This window comes from Onychomys torridus, chromosome 14, assembly GCF_903995425.1.
Source record: "Onychomys torridus chromosome 14, mOncTor1.1, whole genome shotgun sequence".
Taxonomy (NCBI): Eukaryota; Metazoa; Chordata; class Mammalia; order Rodentia; family Cricetidae; genus Onychomys; species Onychomys torridus.
Genome location: NC_050456.1, coordinates 63,215,606 through 63,236,270, shown reverse-complemented (window position 1 = coordinate 63,236,270; position 20,665 = coordinate 63,215,606). Strand labels below are relative to the sequence as shown.

Genomic DNA, 20,665 nt, shown 5'->3' with positions numbered 1-20,665 from the left:
CTCAGGACCTTTGGAAGAGCAGTCGGTGCTCTTAACCACTGAGCCATCTCTCCAGCCCCACTTTTCTGTTTCTTAATAGAACATTAATATGTTGCATGTATAATTTGCAAATACAATTTCAATCTCTTGTTGTGAATTTGAAACCTTAACTCCAACTGAGCCCCTACTTGTCAACATACTTTCACTTTGTAAAACTTTTAAGACACTTTATGAAAAATGCATCATCTCACTTCCTCACTAGTAGATGTACCTCTTTTATTACTGTGGGTATACTGTTACTATAGGAAAATGGTGTAGAACACAGTAGAATGTCTCAGAAAAAGTATTTAGGAAAGGATCTTTTAGTTCCTAAATAGCAAGATCATTCTTTAATGAGTTTAACAGAGGAAAATGTAACACTGTCTTCTAAAAAGAAGGTTAGCAGTGAATACATTGGATACACAGATTTCCAGTGGGCTAGAAAATGCAGGTGGTTTGTCTAAGATTTCACTGTGTTCTTCTAAAGTCTCCAAAGTCACCCTAGAGCCCACAAAGTGAATGAAGATCTTAATAAATTCTACTGAATGAATGATTCTTATTGGTTGAGAGCCTAGTTACAATAAACTCCATAACTTATCCCCCCCAAAAAAGGAAGATTAGCAATCACAGTACTGTGTAAAGTCTTCTCAGTGTAGTAATATGAATTTCATTCTAATCCTGGGTTTCACAGTTTACTGTCCAATTGAAGTCCTGTAATTCGTTCATTCAGTAATGTCAAGTACATCAGTGGTGAAATGGTCAAGTGTTAGGAAGAGTGGTTCTCAAAAATCCTTTAATATTAATCTAGAATCAAACATGAGTTATATGAGTAGATGCACCACCTTGAGTATTCATCTCAAAGTACAGATAAACAATGAGCAATACTTAAAAAAAGGAACAAGAATTCTCAAAGGTAACATTCAAAAATCAATAGTGTATAGTGTGAAAGAGAAAGACTTCTGTGATTGTGTACACATTAGTTACATGTGTCTGCTTATGTTGCTCAAACACAGAATGCTGTTCTTCCTGTGGTGGTGTGTTCATAAGATCATTTTCTGAAAATATTTCAGTGAGGAAAAAGGAAGGAACACTAGACTATCACATTATCCTCTTAAACTAAAAGACCACTGTCTTTAAAAATAGATGTTGCTTTTACAGGAGGAGGGTATGGACATTTTACAGCCTGCTTCATTTCTGCCATCTTTTTGTATAAGAAGAATTTGTTTCTCTCTGTTTTCATTTGCATTACAGCGGAAGTACTGGTTACATTCCAGTGAATTTACTCAGATAAACACAATGGGTTTTCTTTTAAAATAAGCCTTTACTGAATATATCAACAAGGTACTGTATAGTGTAGAGTGAAGTTTGTAGTTAACAAAGTGTGCAACATAGAGGATGCATGACACAGAATCTTCCAGCCCCTTGCAGTCCCTTGTCAGAGAAATACACTAAACACAAATCAGAATCAAGTCAACAAAGGATTCAAACAGTAACAGATCATCAAAGTTAACGTTCAGTAAATATTATCCTATGAGGGCATACAGCAGTGATGCCTCATTTTCCTTAAATGGTTACAAATCTCACATCCCACAGACACCTTTACAAACAGCCCATGTATATGTATGCATGGAATTGCATGTTATATTAATTTAAAAATGCCTGTTGCAATGGCCTTGGTTTGTGCTCTTCTGGTGGATGTGCAGCTAGAAAACCAAATACTATAACAAAACAACCTGGTTTGCTAAAACAGTATCATACTGTGTACAAAATGTTTTTCCTACAATCAGTGAAAAGCATTCCCGCTGCCAACAATTGCTTCAATCCCGCTGATGAAACTGGAGAAGGGTATAGATACAGCTTCCCATCATTACTTATTTTAACTTAAAAAAAAAAGAAGCTAAGTTTACCAAGTTTAAGAATTGAGAGTTGTTATTTTGTGTGTGTATCATTTTACTGTTGGGCACTCTTCCATTTTGCTTTCCCATTCAGTTGGAAAAGCAAGTAGGAGTTTATGTGTTATCCTCAAGTTCTAAAGCAACATCTAATGTCCCCTTTTGATAGGTCAGAGATAAATGCTATAAACAAAGACATCAATGAAAATTAACCACTTCACTGTCAAAAGCTGCAGAGGATGCTGCAGCTGAAGTTTGCCAATTCAGTGTGGCACCTGCCTCTGAAGAAAACAATGGTGCCTTGTATTTGGAATGGATGCTCTCCTCACGTGAAGAGCTATGTCTTCTCCAGGGGAGAAGGAAGGTCTGGCTGTGTGGCATAACTAAGATCATTAGGACCTCCATTATTAAGAAATAGAGGTGTAATATTAGCTATGCCATTAATACATTTTTCCCAAAAGATCACATTATAATTTTTGTTTTATCCTTAAGAGAAAATGTCTAATATTATATCAACAAATATCTGGAAAATTAGAAACAGCATCATTTCTCACAAGAGATGATTTTTCCACTTACATCATAAATAAGCAGGGAACACCCTTCTCATGTCTGCCTTTGATTGTTCCAAGTGTTATACTGCCTGGCTAAGGCATGTGACAGTGTTTAAGTGAAACCCAGGGTCTCCCTAGGGTCATATGCAACTCTACAAGCAAGGAGGTATTGGTGACTACCTTCTGTTTAACTATTGATATATCTCTGTAACCATGCTTTTCTTTTTCTTTTTGTAATGTCCTCTGTGTAGGTACAGGTATTATACTGACAGGGGGTGACACTATCTTAGATCAACTAAACTTTGACTCTTAACTAATCACCTCAAAATAAATAATGAGGCTGAGAGAGAACCAAACACAGAGGAGACATAACTGCATGACAGTCTCCTGATTAAAGATGCTAGCCAAAATGTCATCCAGTAAGGACTGCTGCTCATCTGTTTTTTAAAGTTTCATAAGATAGTACAGATTATATGATGTGATTTCAACTCTGATGTAGGAGTCCCTCAAGCACACTACTACAGATGGTAGTCTGATTTTCATGGTAGATGTCTTTGCCATGCTGCTCATAAGATCAAAATAAAGATTTTTTTTTTTTTCTGTCCAGAAACACCTTCTACCAGAGCAAGTTTGAAAGCATCTTAACCATTTTACATGACTGGGCCTCTACAGTACCACTTCAACTCTCAATAGTGTTGTGGATGCCATACAATATTGTGGGAACCTCTCTGCTCTTCCTCCTGGGACAAAGAAATGACATTTCCACAGTCCCAAATCCCACCGGGAGTTAAACATACAATACAAACAGACAAGAATAATTATCTTGTTTATAACAAAATAAAATTCCGCAAAAATTAAAGTACCATTATATTTTTCAGCACACAGTTTTACCTACAGTGAGATGCAAGAGGACAGTGAGAAGAAAACATTCAGCTAATACACAGAGCTCATGTCACTGTCCTGATTTTAGATGATGTAACGCTATATTGATCACCATTCCAGATGGTTTTATTCCTTCACTGTGTGAACCTACTTTTACAGAAACCAACAGCCCACACCCTCTAGCTAATAGACTAAAGAGGAAACCCGAGTCACTTTAGAATTAATTAAATTAATTCATAACTATGTTCAGCTCTACTGACTGCACAGTTTCAATGCTTGTGTCTACATCATTATCACTGCAGTTATATTTTCTGCTTATTCTGAGGGATGAGGGAGATTAAAACATATTAAGTCAGGGTATATTATTAAAGAAAATAAAGCTCTCGCTATAAAGAAAAGCTTGCATAGCATTTTATACCTAAACTTTTACAAGAAGACACATCACAGTTTTATTTTGCTTAGAGATGAAGAGAAAGCAAGAAGAATGTGACATTTTTTTCATGAGTCCCTAAAGTGATACATGGTTGTAAAGGAACACAGAATGAAATGCCTAAATGTGGCTTTGAAAAGAACTCCCTAAGGGTAAATTCTTTAGACAATATATGTGGTCTATAGCCCTTCTACACCTAAGGGATGACAAGAATTGGGGTAAATTATGCATCTTTTATGAAAATGGACTTGCTTCAAAATAAATATCTGGCATCAATAAAGGACATCCCTCTCTTTCCTATACCTTCTGCTTTTGGCCCTCCTCTGCCATGACTAGAGAAACTTGCTTTCTCTGGCTTATTCATTTTCACTGGTAGTCTTTTAGCATAAGATTAATTATCACCCTATGATTACAAAATTAGAGGGATATCCACAATCTGAAAGGAACAAATGGAATTTAGAATGTGGAAGAGGACCAAAGTTAATCCTAAATGGAAACATAGTATTGCTTTTTAACAATACGCATTGTTTTGGCCAGTTTTGGTGTCTTCACAGAAACGTTGGCAATGAATATTAATATGGATTTTAATATGTAGAAATACACGGGGATATTTTGTGCAACCAACATTTGCGTCTATAATTTTCTTTGAAATACCAAGCAGAGGGAGAAAACAAAGGTGGCATATACAACTTAATCACAAAAAAAATATATATGCAAGATGATTGGAAGACAAGAATTTGAGAAGGGATATAGGTATTAATTCAAGCTATTTCAACATGATACTAGCAAAGTCAGCAGACACAGTGTAAGAGAATCACTGAATTTTTTTTCTAAGTGGTATTAGCACTCTTTAAATAAACACATTACTGTAATATATTCCAAACACTGTTCTTTGTTGGTCTAAACACCATGTTGATATAGCCTTAGTGAACCTACCCAAATAATTTTCGTTATCAAAAATAATTCCATTCAATATAATTCTTCCCATTATTTTTATTAGCCTCTTCTAAAAAATTATTCTAGAATATAACTCTGTTGGATATGATTCAACCTGACATGTGATTTGAATAGTGACAGTTTTGAGGGGAATTTTCTTGCTAGAACTGATCATATTGGTCCCTGAAGATGACTAGAATCAGACTCAGGTTTCCAACTCTGTTATCACATAAGGCCAGGGAAGCATGAAGAGTGATTTTAAAGTTCACAGTCAGAAAGCCAACCCTGGGGTTTTAAGGACATTTCAAATATCTTACTTTCTTTGATTTGGTCAAGTAGGCCTAACTTATCTCATGGGAACTGGCTTCCTCGTGATGTTCTATTTCTTGTACTGGGTCAAATTGGAATATCTACCTTTTTTTATTATATTATGGATTTTTCAAACAGCGTTTCTTCCAGGCCAGGAGGTATAGAAAACATAGAAATAACTAGGCCATTCTTTCTTTATGCAAACTATTCCTCTTACCCTGATGAGCCCATCTGAATCTATCCTTTCATATGACTATCAGCTCTACAGCTTCAACAGCAAAGTGGTTAATATGCATCTTATGTATGAATCACTCATTCTTCTGCCTTGGCATTGGGTCCTCATTGTACAACCCAGTACAGTACTTCAGCAACATTTTTTTTTTAATTTTAAAAAGCAAAGAGTTACAAAACTGTTTGTAATTAACTTGAAATAGAAAAGATAGCACTTTTTTTTAAATCCCATTATATAGTACACCGTATAAATTACAGAGTATTCAAATGCACAAATGCATCTGGGTAACATTTATCAAATGTAATTTGCGTGTCTTTATGTGCACACACATGTGTGTTCTTGAGAGTTTGGTTGTCCACCTTTCTCACGTTGGACCTCTGGCTGTTACGTATGGCAATGCTCCAGGTCTGGCACACTGCTGTTGCAGTATCGCATGTTGTTGGGGATGTGGCAGTCTGTGTAATTAATTCCCCCATTTGGGGTATAAATGGGCTGCAGTCTGAAATCTCCTTTAAGGAGCTGGTCGTTATTTAAGGAGACAATCTGAAAACTGGTTTCTGTCATCTCCAGGATGGAGTTGTCTTTTTTGGTGCCTGCCTCACAGTAGTCATCTTTCCGTCGTCCTCGGTTGTATTTCCACTTCTGGGAGGTATAGCGTCCCTTTTTGTGCATGTGCCAGCAGAAAACGCTGAGCAACACCACGAGCACAAAAATCACTGCACCCCCGATTAGGCCCGCCAGCAGAAAAGGGGAGCCCATGCTGTGGGAAGTTGTCTGCTCATGGCTAGAAGCAGTGTTGCTGCCATTGTTCAAATAAGAGGCATGTGTCGTAGCCTCAGAACAAATGGTATCTTCCACAGTGCGGTAGTTGAATGCATCCAGTGGCACTAAACAAATCCGGTAGGTGGATCTGGGCTCTAAATTAACCAAACTCAGGTGTTGCTTCTCACCACTGACAATTCGTTCCTGAACGATGCCCCCTACAAGACTGTGGCCCATTTTCACCCATGTCAGTTTGTACGCCATCACAGGAAAGAGAGACAGCCAGCTGACTTGAACTGAAGTATCGTTAACAAAGTGGATGGAAAGTTGGATCCTTTCAGAAACAGGAGGGGTCACTCTTTCTCTGCCATCCCAGTCAGGGATGGTGGGAAGTTTCGATGGGGTAGGAGCTGGAGGCACAGAGCCTCTGCTGGGACTTGGAACAGAGAGAGTAGGAGACGGAGTTGTTGGAGCAACTGTACTTGGAGCTGGAGTGAAGATAGGTAGGCCAGGAGTTGTGGTAGGACAAGACAAAAGATTCATGTTCAGCTCCCTGACAGCCATCCCCCGGACTTGCTCAGGACCTTGGCACATGAAACCACGCACATTAAGAGAAGAAGGGATATATTTGAGCCATTCTGTGACCCATTTAATACTGCAGTCACAAAACCAAGGGTTATTCCGAGCAGTGAGCTGTTTCAGGTTGGAAAGATGATCAAAGACCCCTTGAGTTAACATTCGTAGCTGATTATTAGATATATCTAGCCGTTCCAGCTTACGGAGGTTTGAGAAGGCCGTCAATGGGATGTGGTTTATCTGGTTATCCTGTAAGTAGAGCCTAATCAGATGCGTACCTGGGAGGTCAGGAGGTGGGTGGGAGAGCGAGTTCCGGACTATGGAAAATTCCTTGAGCTTGGTGAGATGGCTGAAGGTGCCCTCAGCAATGCCCTTGTTGGTCAGGAGATTCCCATCCACAATCAGACGCTCCAAGCTTGTGAGGTTCTGAAAGGCCATGTCTGATATGACCGCAATTCGGTTCTCATCTACTCTCAGCTCTTGTAAGTCTACAGGAAGCCCAACAGGCACGCTGCTCAGGTGATTCTTTGATAAAAACAACAGTTTGAGGCTAATGGCCTCTCGGAAAGCTCCGTCCTCAACGCCCACTGTAGATATGGAGTTGTCATCTAGGTGGAGTTCTTCCAGCTTCAGAAGCTGAGCGAGAGCAGCCCGGGAGATGGTCTGAATGTTGTTTTCCTGCAAGTGGAGGACTCTGACGTTCTTGGGAAGGTTCATGGGGAATTCATCCAGTTGGTTGCCATAAAGGTAGACCGTGTGCACTGACTGTACATTGTGCAGCTCTGCAGGAAATCCAGCATTATTAATTTGGTTGTTGTGGAGGTAGAGTACGGTTACGCCCTCCGGGATCCCAAGAGGCACTGAGGTCAAGCTTCGCTCATTACAGTATACAAAGCTTCTGTCACAGCGGCATACACTAGGGCAGGCCAGGAGATCTGACACTTGTGAGTAGAGCCCCAGGGAAATGATAAGCCAACATTTTAGAAAAAAAGCCCTGTGGCTGGGCCACTTTGTAGTCTGCAGGCCCATTGCTGAAGGACAGAAATAAAATACAATGTGAGGAAGGGAGAAAATAAAAATCAAAAGCAACAACAAATAACAGGGAAAACAGAAAACAAAAGCAAAGTGACTGGATCAGGTTCTGTCAAAGTCTAGAACTTCTGTGAGAGGAAATGACCTGAGGGCAGATGGTAAAACAATCTTTCTGATGTCTTTAGTCTGATCTGCCTAGGTTGCCCTCACGCAGTGGTCCTCCATGTGCAAAACAACTCAACAGGGAGAATCTGCCCAACAAGCAAAGAGAGACGCCACGTGGTAAGTACTGTCAATAGAAGTCCAGCCAGGCAGGCAAATCTTGCATCTTCTACAGTAAGCAGGGCCAGTGTAGAGCAGCCTAGGAATTTCTTGGTTAAACAGAGTCTGCAACCTGTTGTAGAAGAGAAGACAGGAGTCAGTTCAGGGTAACAATAGGATGAATCATGCTACAGCTATCTCCTGGAGCAAAACTGTGCCAGGGGCCCAGTCTCAGGAGCCAGGTTGGTGGCATTTCAGAATGACAATTGTTTAGTTCCACAGATGCTTAAGAAATAAACGACTACAGTATGAGTCATTTCTTTAAAAAGAGATGGGACTATTACTTTTATTATCAAAAACCTTTACACATCAATCAGTACTTTTTCTTAAATATCCATATGTATATCCTTAAGGCAAGTGCTACCGGCACCCTGTCGGATTCTTGGTGTCTGTTCATGAAAATTAGTTGAAAGCTCTGTTATTTTAAGGTGGAGATGGGAGAATTTAAGAGCTATGACAGAATTATCAACTGTAAAAATGCAAAATGGGAATTAAGCCATTTGAAAATACAACCTTATTAAGAAATTCTCCTCAAATGTGTTGCATTCCTAAACATAGTTAACACGTCATATTTTAGATATGTAAGAAAACTGGGAATCTGTAAGTTTCCATCTCCTGCAAAATATATTTTTAAATTCTGGTAAAAAAAATCTTATTTTTGTTTAATGAGGAATCTAGAGAATGCATTATAAAGGACAGGGGAGCAAGGTAATAAGAGAATAAGGATATCCCAAAGCAAGCATTTACTTACTTCCTCTTTTCTGCTATGAAAACACACACACACACACACACACACACACACACACACACACACACACACACACCAAAAGTGGAATAAGTATCTAGCTTTGTGCTAGTTAACAGTATATCATAACTACATCCAGTATTATTAGAAATACCACACATATTTTTCCTCTGACAGCAGGATGAAACACAACTCAAGAATGAAGGCAAAAGATTTATCTTTTTATACCTGTCACTCCTTTTTCTTCCTGCAGAATACCTTAAACTCATTACCAAGGAGACTGACCAAGCAACAATATAAAACATATTTCTACTTATCCCCTCCATTGGGGCCTCTAGGTTTACCTGACACAGGCCATTGTGATTGCCCTACATGTCAACCTGAAATTGAGAACAAATTTTGTTTCAACGGGACCGCTTTCCAGTGTGAGAGCACTTTCTTGCCTCGATAGGATGACTTTTAGCAAGTTTTGAAAAGACAGAAGCCACAATGGAGGCAGCCAAGGCAATCCAAGGATAGCACTCACACCTTCTTGCTCCACCGTGTGTTCCATCTGCTTTTAGATGGAGAGGGAAGGAAGTTAACTGAAAGGTGCCAGCCAGATTTGATTTCCCCACACAATGAGCTAACATGACAGGGCATGGCAGGCTGCAAGTTCCTCTCTTCTCACCAATAGGGAGATTAGAACAACTTGTATCCACAGCAGAGAAGCTATGCATTAAACTGTTTCTCTAGCTATCTTTAGACTTACAATTTGAAAACAAAAAAGGAGTACTATAAATGTTATCTAAGTGCCAAAGACAGTATATATTTGTTCTGCAATTTAAAGGCTAAAAAAAAAAAAGTGAAAGAAGCTTTGGAACACTATATATATACATACATGCAAATATACATGTATATCTTAGTGCCATGCTTAGCTTGATTTGCAGACTGTCTTAATGTTTTCTAACACCTTGTTACTCAAGTGTGATGGTTATCTCTGCAGCATGAGCCTGACATGAGTTGTTGGTACGAACACAGAATCTTAGGACATGGACATGCATGTGAGCAAAAGCCTTAAGAGAAAAATGTAACAAGAAGCCTTACTTGTCTTTCTGTTAACCTAACTTTCCATTAACCAAAGTTAATGCATAGCTTTAATCTGAATTCATGTTTTCTTCCATGCTTCTGACCCAGAAAAAAAAAATGCATATATATCATTTGCTGAAAGCAACAAATACAGAGGTTGAAAGCAATCTTCTAAAATGAATAACTATCACAAATGCTGAATATATTATTTATGTACATTGGTTGATAAATAATGATATTTATAGCACTGTTTGTTGTCTGAGTCAGTTGAGTTCGGTGGCATCTAGTGACTCAATCTCTTGTAAAGCTCTGTTAAAGCTATTTTGTGAAGTATCTCATTCCTTCCATACATGATGCTTTCTGTGCTGTTGAATAAAGACAGAGCAAAGCCCTTTATTTGGAACAGACACACACAGTCACAGTCACACAGCACATAGACATGCAAGGACAGACACAGATACAGCCACAGGGACAGATTCACAAGACAGCCTTCAGGCAGACACTTATTTCAATTCATATGGTATATATATATATATATATATATATATATATATATATATATATATATATATATAGAGAGAGAGAGAGAGAGAGAGAGAGATACACAGACAGACAGACAGAAGACACAGGCAGGGAACATGAAGTAAAACATTCAAATCTGGACTCACTCTTGGTTAAACCACTCAGAGGGGAAGTACTTTTTTTATTTTCTTCCCTAATGCAACACCTATGCATTATTAGTAACTCTCAGTTAATTACTAATGTGCTTAATACACACATAAGAGGCCATGTGATTTTTGGCCTAGTGTGGTTTAAAAGTTTAGTGAGGAGGAAAATATGTAAGAAGGGAATTAGCAAACTATATCAAGAGCAGTGAGGTTACAGCATCCAGAAATCTGGCACTATGTAATGGTCTTTAAAACCTAACCCATGGCATACCAGAACACAAGGGGAACAAACGAAAACATGCTAGAGGCCAGGCAGTGGTGCACGCCTTTAATCTGAATCCTCGGGAGGCAGAGCCAGGCGGATCCTCTGAGTTCCAGGCCAGCATGGTACACAGAGTAAGATCCAGGACAGGCACTAAAGCTACACAGATAAACGCTGTCTCAAAAAAACAAAAAAACAAAAACAAAAATGTGCTAGAGATAGGATGGATCTGAAATACAGAAGGCCCAAAGCAAGAGTCAGTCCATCTAGAAGTTTGTGTTATAAATACAGACTGCCTGCAACTTGAATTAAGACAGAAAACCCAGCTCAACCCAGAGGACAATAATTTCTACTGCAGAACACATTCTGCAACCCTTTATTGTCCTTTTAGAATATAAGAAACATTTCAAAATCATTCTAGAGTACATTTACAAGTGTTTAAAAGTCGATAATAAAATGTTTTATAAGATAAATTCAAAATATAGAGAGCAAACATTCTTTTCATTTTTTATTTACTCATATGAATCCTATGTGGAATATTACTCTCCAACCCAGGAAGCCAGATTACAAAAAAATGGCTATTTGGAACTTTCTGGGTAAAAACAGAAAGCTTCACTGACAGTGGATACAGCACAAGACCAGAGGCTACAATGTACACATGCTGTTTGGAGCCAATGAGAACATGGTCCATCCAATCTCTTCAAGGTGATAACAACAACAGTCGTTATTCTAGGCTACTGTGAGTTAATTTAACTCTTTTCATGGGAACTAAGACTCAAAGCACATAAATCATGCAAGAGCTTTCTGCACTTTTCTACCATAGTTCAGCCTAAGAAGTGGGCCTTTTTTAATTAATTCCAGAAGGCTGAATTCCAGGAGCGCTTAATAAACTCAGACTATAAAAATCACAGAACAGAAAATAAGATTCGTCAATAAATACTGCCAACTGCATCACATAATGATACCAGGATAAACCTAATGAAATCTTCATGGCCCCAGAGCTAGCTACACTGTCTGGATTGGGAAAGGACAAAGCTGAGTGTGATGGGATACCCATAAGAAAGTCTGGGGATGCAGGAGAGTTGAGAGTGCTTACACATACCCATCAACACATAAACTGAAATGCTGATGCACACCTATGATTCTAGTAAACAGATCAGAAGTTCAAGGTCTTCCTTGGATACACAATGAGTTCAAAGCCAACCTACGACACATGAAACACTCGTCAGAGAGAGAGAGAGAGAGAGAGAGAGAGAGAGAGAGAGAGAGAGAGAGAAATCTGAATAGGGAAATGCTTTTCAGGATTGGGTTCCACTCAGACCATTTTTGGAGGGTAGCAAATCTGAGATTGAAATTGGACACTTAGGGATTTGTCCACATAGGCAGCTAGCCTGTAAATGACTTCACTAGAATCTGGACTCAACAAAGCAGTTTAGAGATTCTGAACACAGCTCTTATTCCTAAGCACAAGTTATAAGTATTGTGATGTAATGATGGACATGTCTTGTGCCATGACCCAGTTGTGGAGTTAGAAAGGGAATTTGAAAGAACAGAGTAGCCCCTCCCCCATCTTGAAAATCATTTTTCCCCTCTTACAATACATCATCCGGTGAATAGTCTTCCTATCTGAAGCAGAAAGGGACCTGAAAGGATGTCAGAGAGAAGAGAAAGATTAAGTGAAAAAAGATAGTTTAAGCAGTGGGTCTTTTCCTGGCTCCAGTAAGTCTAGAGCTGGAAACATTAAAAGTAAAAATAAAACCTATTCTAGCCAAGCATTGACTCTAGGGGGTTTAAAAAGTTTTTCTCACATGCTTTCCAATTAGTTCAAATGGTAGGAATAAACCACTGCAGAGTCAGATAAAAGAAAAATAAAAAAATCTGAATACACATTCACTACTGCCACCTGTCTGGCTCACTTTACTGGGAGTTCCAAGTGATTGCCTTGTCATTCCTGCAATATCAGGGGCTGCCAGAAACAGACCACATTCCACCTTAAGCATGAGCCAGCAGTTATCATGACCAACTGTCTTGATGGGTGCCCCTAAAACAATTCCTGATGACTCCTGTGAGAACTGTTGACTAGTAGTCATCTAAAGCAAAGCACAGTACAGGTGGAGGAAATGAAGAGAGAAAGAAGGAATGGGATACAAAAGTGCCTGGTGCATCAAGAATGACCCTCCTGTAGCTTATACCTGTAAACACTTTAGCTCATTCTTTAAGGTGGCAAAGCATGTATAGTGTATTGATGTCTCCTGGGTAACTAAGTGATAGTCTACTCAGGTACTCTCATCAAGAACTTCTTTCATGGCATCTAAACAATACACCCTTCTCTCTTCTGCAACGGTCATGTAGGAGTTGATTTGGCATTCTGAAAGATCAGTGGGTTTGGAGTCAATCCAAATTGGGTTTGATCTCAGGTCATCCACTCACTAAATAAGAGCAGGGTGATGGGTGCCAGGTTTCACTTTAGATCGCCTGTGTTTGCAGAACATTGGGAAGATTAGATATAGAGAGGATAACCTGGGAACAGTAGCAACTAAGCACAAAGCACATTGGTTTTAAGAGAGGTAAAGCACAAGAGTGTACTGAGCAAGAGGTGAGCTCTGAGGACGTATAAACTCAAGCAGCCTTTCTGCTGATTCTTGGTGTTAACTTGAATAGTTGCTTCACCTCAAATAACCCAAATAATCCAGGTAAAGTTGTAGGAAATAGTACCATCATCTCTTATCATCAACACAATGATAAGAAAATGATGTTCACTATGTTGATCCTCCCTACCATCAGTTTAGACAGCAATACTTCTTGCACCTCAGAGCATCTGTTTCTCATTTGATAGAGGTACTTCTCTCGAACCCAGACAATTTCACTTTCCTTCTCCCATTCACTGATTACAGATTTTCCCTTTGATGTTATGTATGTACCTCTCTCTACCCAGCCACGACAGCTGTAAATGTATGGACACATGTAATGGCTGATGAGTGAACAGGAGACATGGCTGGAATCTACTAGTCCAGACATGAGCTGCAGGACCTTGTTCCTCCATGCAGTCTCCTTGTGGGCAGAACCTGGTCAGCTTTTGATCTTGGCTATTTCCCCAGAAGACACACACCTGCATGTGGCAAGCATTTATAAACTCTTTATAAAATAAATGAATAAATCAAAGAGTGACCTTCAGATATTGTTCTGTTTGAAGAGGCAATCTGTGAAGGTCTTCAGGGCCTTCAGCCTGAGGTTCCATAAGGAATTACAAAGATAATCTTTCAAAATGGCCTTGAAAAGTTTTAGCTACCCCAACCTATGTAGAACTACTGGGGGATAGAGAGATGAATGAATACTCCCAAACATTAAGAAACCAGGGGACCCGAGAAAGAGGCACAGAACATGCAACCAGAAAGAATTGCAAATTCCTGTGGCACTTTACTTGCTTTACAAGATAACACTAAAATTCTTTGGTCTTATTAACCTAGAAATAGGATCAGTGTGAAGCACTATTGAAAACCAGGTTTCAAGGGGGGCATGTCGGTACCTAATGCTCCAGTTCAATGAGAGCTGTGAGCTAAAATCGGAAGACTGTTGTGGTGTGCTTTACAACGCATGTCTTTCTGCTCACCGAATATCCATAGCTTCTAAATAGTTACAGAAATTCATTGGGACTGTTCAAATGAACTTTAATTGCATAGTATTTTATCATTGTACATAGTCAGTATCAATAAAAAAAATAGGCCAGTATCTTTGAGAGCTATAAAAAAAAGCCAATAGGAAAAAATAAACTGAACCCAAAAATATAAACATGGCCTACTTCTCCACCAAAATATTTCACCACACATAATATACATATCAGAACAGAAAATCTTATGTCTCCTTCACAAGGAGAATGCAGATTTCAGTGGACAATACTGATTATGCACATGAAACGAAATTACATACTGTGTTTTTCCAGGTGAGTTATCTGGTTTTGAGTCAAAAAAAAAATGAAAAATTCATCACATAAGTGCATTTTTGTATCCTAGTCATGTTTCTGAATGGAAATGGTGTAAGAATTCTTTCTGAATAAGTAGTTTTTACAATGGACATTCTTATCCTCAGGAAACCTGTCATATTTAGGTGTTAAGGCTACATTCAGTGGGATATTTCTGGATTTGAGAAATGAAAAGTGGAAGAAAGATGATTTGTTCTTATCTTGTCCCTCTCTCATTCTCTCAAGGATATTCTATCCCTGAAACATGATGAGATACAGGTTAGGAACAAATCATTCACAATGCTTAAAATAAAGCCACACATAAGCACAATCAGCATCACACCCAGGGTGGTTGTGGGGTGCACAGAAGAAATTACTCAAAGGAAAACACATTTTAAAAATACATAATAGATTATAGAAGCCTAGATACACAGGGGAGGGGGAGAAAGAAAGTGGAACAAACAGATATTGGTGATTGCTTGAGAAATAACGTAGATATGTAAACACACAAGCAGATCCTTGTCTAGGTTATATACAGTCAGAACACCACACTTGTACTTTGTTCCAAATGCAAAAAGATTTTGCACTCTGCACTCATATGTATATATTGACAATTGGTTTAAGCTATTTAATTCTAGAGAAAAGGAAAGGAGGGGAGGAAAAGAAGGGGGAAGGGAAGAGGATGGTGGAAGGGAAGGAAAAGGAGGGAGTAAAAGAGAAGAGACCATATGTGAACCCCCAAAGAAAGAGAGTATACCCTTATTCTCAGCTTAAAACTCAGGCTGAATTTCGATTTGGTACATGTCTTCAGGCCTATGTGAATAAAATTACCATACCACCATAGAGGTAACATCTGTGAAAGGTACCCAAATATCTCTCTCTCCTCCCTCTCTCCTCCCTCTCTCTCTCTCTCTCTCTCTCACACACACACACACACACACACACACACACACATACACAATTCACATGAAAGATTAAGCTTCATTTTATTATATCTTTGTTTTAACCAGTTAATTCTTGGGTAGAACACCAACAGTCTTCACAGCTAAATGTAAACAAAGAAAAAATGTTGGAGAACAGTGGAAAGTGAGCAATAATAAAGCAGATTAGAAACAGAGATGGTTATGAAGACATCACTACATATTTGCACGAGACTGGGCTACTCATGCCTTCTTTAGCTTGGCTGAAATATAGGCCCTGGTTGTGAGGAGTCCACCAAATGAAGAAGATCCTTTAATAAACTAACTTGGGGACATGACTTCACCATTCTGCACCTCTTATTGCTCATGTAACAGACCAGAAATATCAATTTTTTCCAATCACCTAAACTTCAGAAAACAAATTTTCAGCATGCTGGTCCTGTTTATCTTTAGCTTTCAACAGCAAAAAAAAAAAACTAAAGCCCCAATAGTGGGTCCCTCGTGGGGTAGAACTGCATTGGCTGATACATTCTATTTCACTCCTTGTATTCCACCTATGGGGGCTTTTTGATAGAGAGAGCTGTGGTAAAATGAGTTGAGATGTGGCCACCATGGATGACACTTTAAAGAATGGAACTCCACCGTGAATTTAAAGAGAATGGCATCCAAGAGCAAATCTTTACCAAAAACAGTGACAAAGCAAAAAGAGAGAGATGTTGCTAAGATCCGTCTCTGGTGTATAAGCTGGCTTTTTGGAACCTATTCCCTATGGTTGGATGCCTTGCTCAGTCTTGATGCAGGTGGGAGAAGTTTGTTCTATCCTCAACTTGTAATGTCATGCATTGTTGACTCCCATGGGAGGCCTTACCCTTTCTGAGGAGTGGATGGGGGAGTATAAAAGAGGTGGGGGGAAGGGACGTGATGAGAGGAGGGAGGGGAAACTGTTTGGTATGTAAAATAGATTTAAAAATTTAATAAAAAGATTTTAAAAAAGACTTTAACAAATGAATTTGCATGCATGAATGGATAATGGATTTTTATTTAATTTTAGTGTGCATTAGGAGTTAGAAATTCTAGCAGCTAACTAATATGCCATTTTCAAAAGTTTTGTGTTTTTGCCCACTCTGCCAATATGCTTAGGAAACAAAATTCTCCAGTGATGTTTCTATTTATTCAATAATTGAGTACCATTTCTCTTCATGTAAGGAAGTAAAGAGCCATCATATCTTGTGAGAAGCCCTGGCCATCAGAAGGCCTTTCTGAGACATTTGCAAAGCTCTTATGAATGACCTTTAGAGAAGTATGCCATAGATGTAATTATTTGAAAAGTTACAAACCTTATTAACCAGCTTGTACTGAGGTGTGTGTAGTTTGTGTACTGTGGCTGACCTACATCTCAGAATGTCCTGGAAGGCCAGGCACGTTGTACATTAGAATTCTCAAAATCCAGCAAGTTCTGCTTGGAAAGCTGGCAATGTAAGTAGGACTAGACCTTTATTCTTCCAGATGGCTTTGCACACACTCCAGGGCCAGCTGAGTACTCTCCTTCTTCTCTTTCAATGAGCCTAGAAACATCATAACCTGAGCTATCCAGGACCAGATAGGTTTAGCATAGGATATTATGTACTGTGTATCTAGGGTACTATCTAGATAGGGAAGAGGCTTTATCAAGTATGTCACTGTGACTATATGCATCCCAGGCTCTGAAAATCAGGGCACCATTTGTCTAGGGATGGTGATCTAATCTGGTTAGTTTGAACGACTTCTGGAACTGATACCAGTTTTGAGATCATTTATATGCTTTGAATTATTATTATTGTTGTGATTATTATTATTATTAAGAGATTTTTCTATTCACTTTACATACCAACCAAAGATTCCCCCTCTTCCTGTCCCTCAGCATCTCCTCCCAATCCACTCCTCATTCCCACCTCCCCCAAGTCAAGGACTCCCATGGGGAGTCAGCAAAACCTGGCACACTCAGCTGAGGGAAGTCCAAGCCCCTCCTCCCTGCACCAAGACTGCAAAAGATCTCATACCCTAGGCACTTGGCTCCAAAAAGCCCACCCATTCACCAGAGATGCATCCCGATTCCCCTCCCTGGGGGCCCCCCAAATAGTTCAAGCTAAACAACTGTCTTGCGTATCCAGAGGGCCTAGTCCAGTCCTATGGGAGATCCATAGCTATTAGTACACGATTCATGTGTTTCCACTAGTGTGGTTGGTCATCTCTGCACGTTTTTCCCATCACGATGTCGACATTGCCTACCTACAGAATCCTTCCTCTCTCTCATCGATTGGATTCCCCAAGGTCAGCCTGGCACCTGGCCATGGATCTCTACTTTGAATATTTTGAGAAATGATCAAGAGAACACAGAGAGGGAAAAAATCCTCAACACTCCACAAACACCAGAAGAGAACCTAGTTTGTTGTTAATAGACAGCTAATTTAAAGTATATACATTGTGCCCTAACCCTCTAGTAGGTGACTTGTTTCTGCAGCCCTGGTAGTCCCTGTATCCCCAACCTGTCTCCAAGACCAAATTATCACTAGCAAGGAGACAGAGCTCTAGAAGCACATAAGATTCCAGGAAGAGGTAGAGCATGAGTGGGCTCTATGGATGGGACTTATGCTGACCCTTTGCATCCTTCTGCTCAGGTGAGGCAGCACAGATTCTCACCAGGGCAGCCTTCAAGAAATCTGCTAAACTCTGCATTAATCATTGGGGTTACTAAAGCTAATTTTCAAATGATTCATGGTTGTTTGCTAGGCTGTAAATGGAGCCTAAGTAAAAGAAAGGCAGCCAGGGATTATCTTCTGTATCAAATAGTTTATAGGTAGCGATCGATTTACTTGTCAAGGAACAGAAGGTGGCCTGTGCCTTTCCCTATGGAAGGGGCACTTTTGTAGGCTGGGAGGGAGGCTTCTAGGCTCATGAGAGAAGGAAGAAGACATTTCTAATTAATTTCATAACTGCCTTCATCAAGCCCTAGTAAATCACTTTGTCATGAAATGTCCTTGTTTAACTCAAAGCTGTATTTCTCTTATTTATTTGTTTGTTTGTTCTTCATGTTTCCTCTAGTTCCGAAGAGAATCTTAGCCAGCTTGAAAAATGTGTAGAGTGTTTGGGAGCCACTGAAGTTGTCATTAAAAGAATCCTGACAGTGGTTGGGTGTGGTGGGTATTGTGTTCCCTGAAATATTGTGTGTTCCCTGAAATAAACGTATCTGGCATCAGAGAACAGACAGCCACTAGAACAAAGCCAAAAATGGTGGCTAGAAAATGGGAAGAGTAAGCCATAACAGAAGTTGGGTGCTGGGGGTGCACGCCTTTAATCCTAGCACTTGGGAGGCAGAGCTAGCCTGATCTCTGATTTCAAGGCCACTTTAGAAACAGCTAAGCAAGGTGACCCAGTGGGCCTTTAATCCCAGAAACCCAATCTTTAATCCCAGGGAGTAGGGGCAGAAAGAGAAAAGTATATAAGGCGTGAGGACCAGGAACTAAAGGAGTAAAAGCATATATATAGTTAAGTGTTGGGTTGGTTAAGCGTTCAGGCTTTGGAGCAACACAGTTCAGCTGAGATTCATGTGGAGGAGGACTCAGAAGCTTCCAGCCTGAGGAAAAAGGATCACCTGAGGAACTAGCAAGGTGAGATAGCTGTGGCTTGTTCTGTGTCTCTAATCTTCCAGCAATCACCCCAATAACTGGCCTCAGGTTTGATTTCATTAATAAGACCTTTTAAGATTCATGCTACAGTTGGGGGATCCTTTTCCTCTTCAGTTTCTTTTTCTTGACAACGTTACCAATCTAGCTGATTATGACTTTGTTTTTTTTTTTTTTTGGTTCTTCACTGAATTCATCCACACAATGTCCAAATCTTTTGTTTTCTTGATATTTCCTCCTTGTTCAATGTAATTCTGAAGCAGCCTTCCCATCCTTCAAGAATATTATTCAGGGTTCACCAGGGCATCATGGTTTGTACATCCTAACCCAAAAGAACTCCAGACTCTCTTCCTTTTCAGTAGCTAAATTGTCCTTAGTTTTTTAGGGCAGTCAAGGTGTTTTTTCCTATTGGCATTGCACATGGCTTGGAACTGGGCTGTGTACTCCTGCCTCTTCCTTAATGACTGTCCTTCCTCATTCTGAGTGCTCATGTTTAACAGCTGTTCTCACATCCTACACTCATGATGGTGTTCATGTCTGCCCCTTTTTAGTTCGCTCCTCCTATACCTCTTTCTGTTTATTCCATATCATATGTTATTTCCTTCATGACATTGCTGATACTTTTATCATATCAAGTCTCATATGTTGCTTTTTTATTTTACATTTTTTCTTCCTCTTCATATGACTGTGCTGACTGTGGAAATGTTATCACTATTGCTTTGTTCTATACAGGAGCCATTAAACAGTGGATGAGGGAATAGAAACACTAGCCTTAAGCAAAGATCTAGGCTTAGGAACTCGACTCAGCTAGAAAAGCACTGGCTTCACAAATGTGGAGTTTGGATCATGAGACTTTATATAAAAATCTGGGCATAGTGCTATGTGCCTATAACCCCAATGGTGGCAAGATGGGAAGTGGGGACAGAATAATGTTCCACATTCACTGGCCAGTCATCCTAGCCTACTTGGCAAAATTCCAGCTCAATGAGCCATCCTGTCTCAAACAAAAATGTGGAAGGCACCTGAAGTGACATCCAAGGTTGTCTTCTAACTTTTTCATATATGTACCATTCACACATCACTCTACCCACAACCATGATCATAACACACCCATGCACATATACATACACACACACTCAAATATCCAAAACACCCCACTTGATTCTTGATTTAAACTGTCTGCCAGAAATGTGCACTTGTAGAGAAAGCAGCAATCTAGTCTAAATTAATTGTTTTATATTAACAAACTTTTGAATGGGGAAGACCTGGAGTGGAAGGGTATTGAAGGGAGCATTGTAGTCTAACTTGATTGGGAAGTCATGACTAAATGTGAATACTGGGGAGCTGACATGAATGGTGGGTCTGTCATTGGTAAATGACAGTACTGGGTCATCTGATCATCGATCCTTCTGACACTTGTGTCCTTCTCCTTGACTCATGC

General features: G+C 39.6%; 1 protein-coding gene across 4 annotated transcripts in view; it reads right to left on the bottom strand.

Moving 5' to 3' along the window:
- Positions 1 to 5,411: 5,411 nt before the first annotated feature.
- Flrt2 (fibronectin leucine rich transmembrane protein 2) overlaps positions 5,412 to 20,665 on the bottom strand; it is a 76,230-nt gene continuing 60,976 nt past the window's right edge. For all 4 annotated transcript variants that reach the window (XM_036205933.1, XM_036205934.1, XM_036205935.1 and 1 more), the window contains one exon: positions 5,412 to 8,014. In XM_036205933.1, coding sequence (XP_036061826.1) covers positions 5,635 to 7,617 — 1,983 coding nt within the window. In that variant the 5' untranslated portion in view covers positions 7,618 to 8,014 and the 3' untranslated portion in view covers positions 5,412 to 5,634. The remainder of the gene's footprint in view (positions 8,015 to 20,665) is intronic.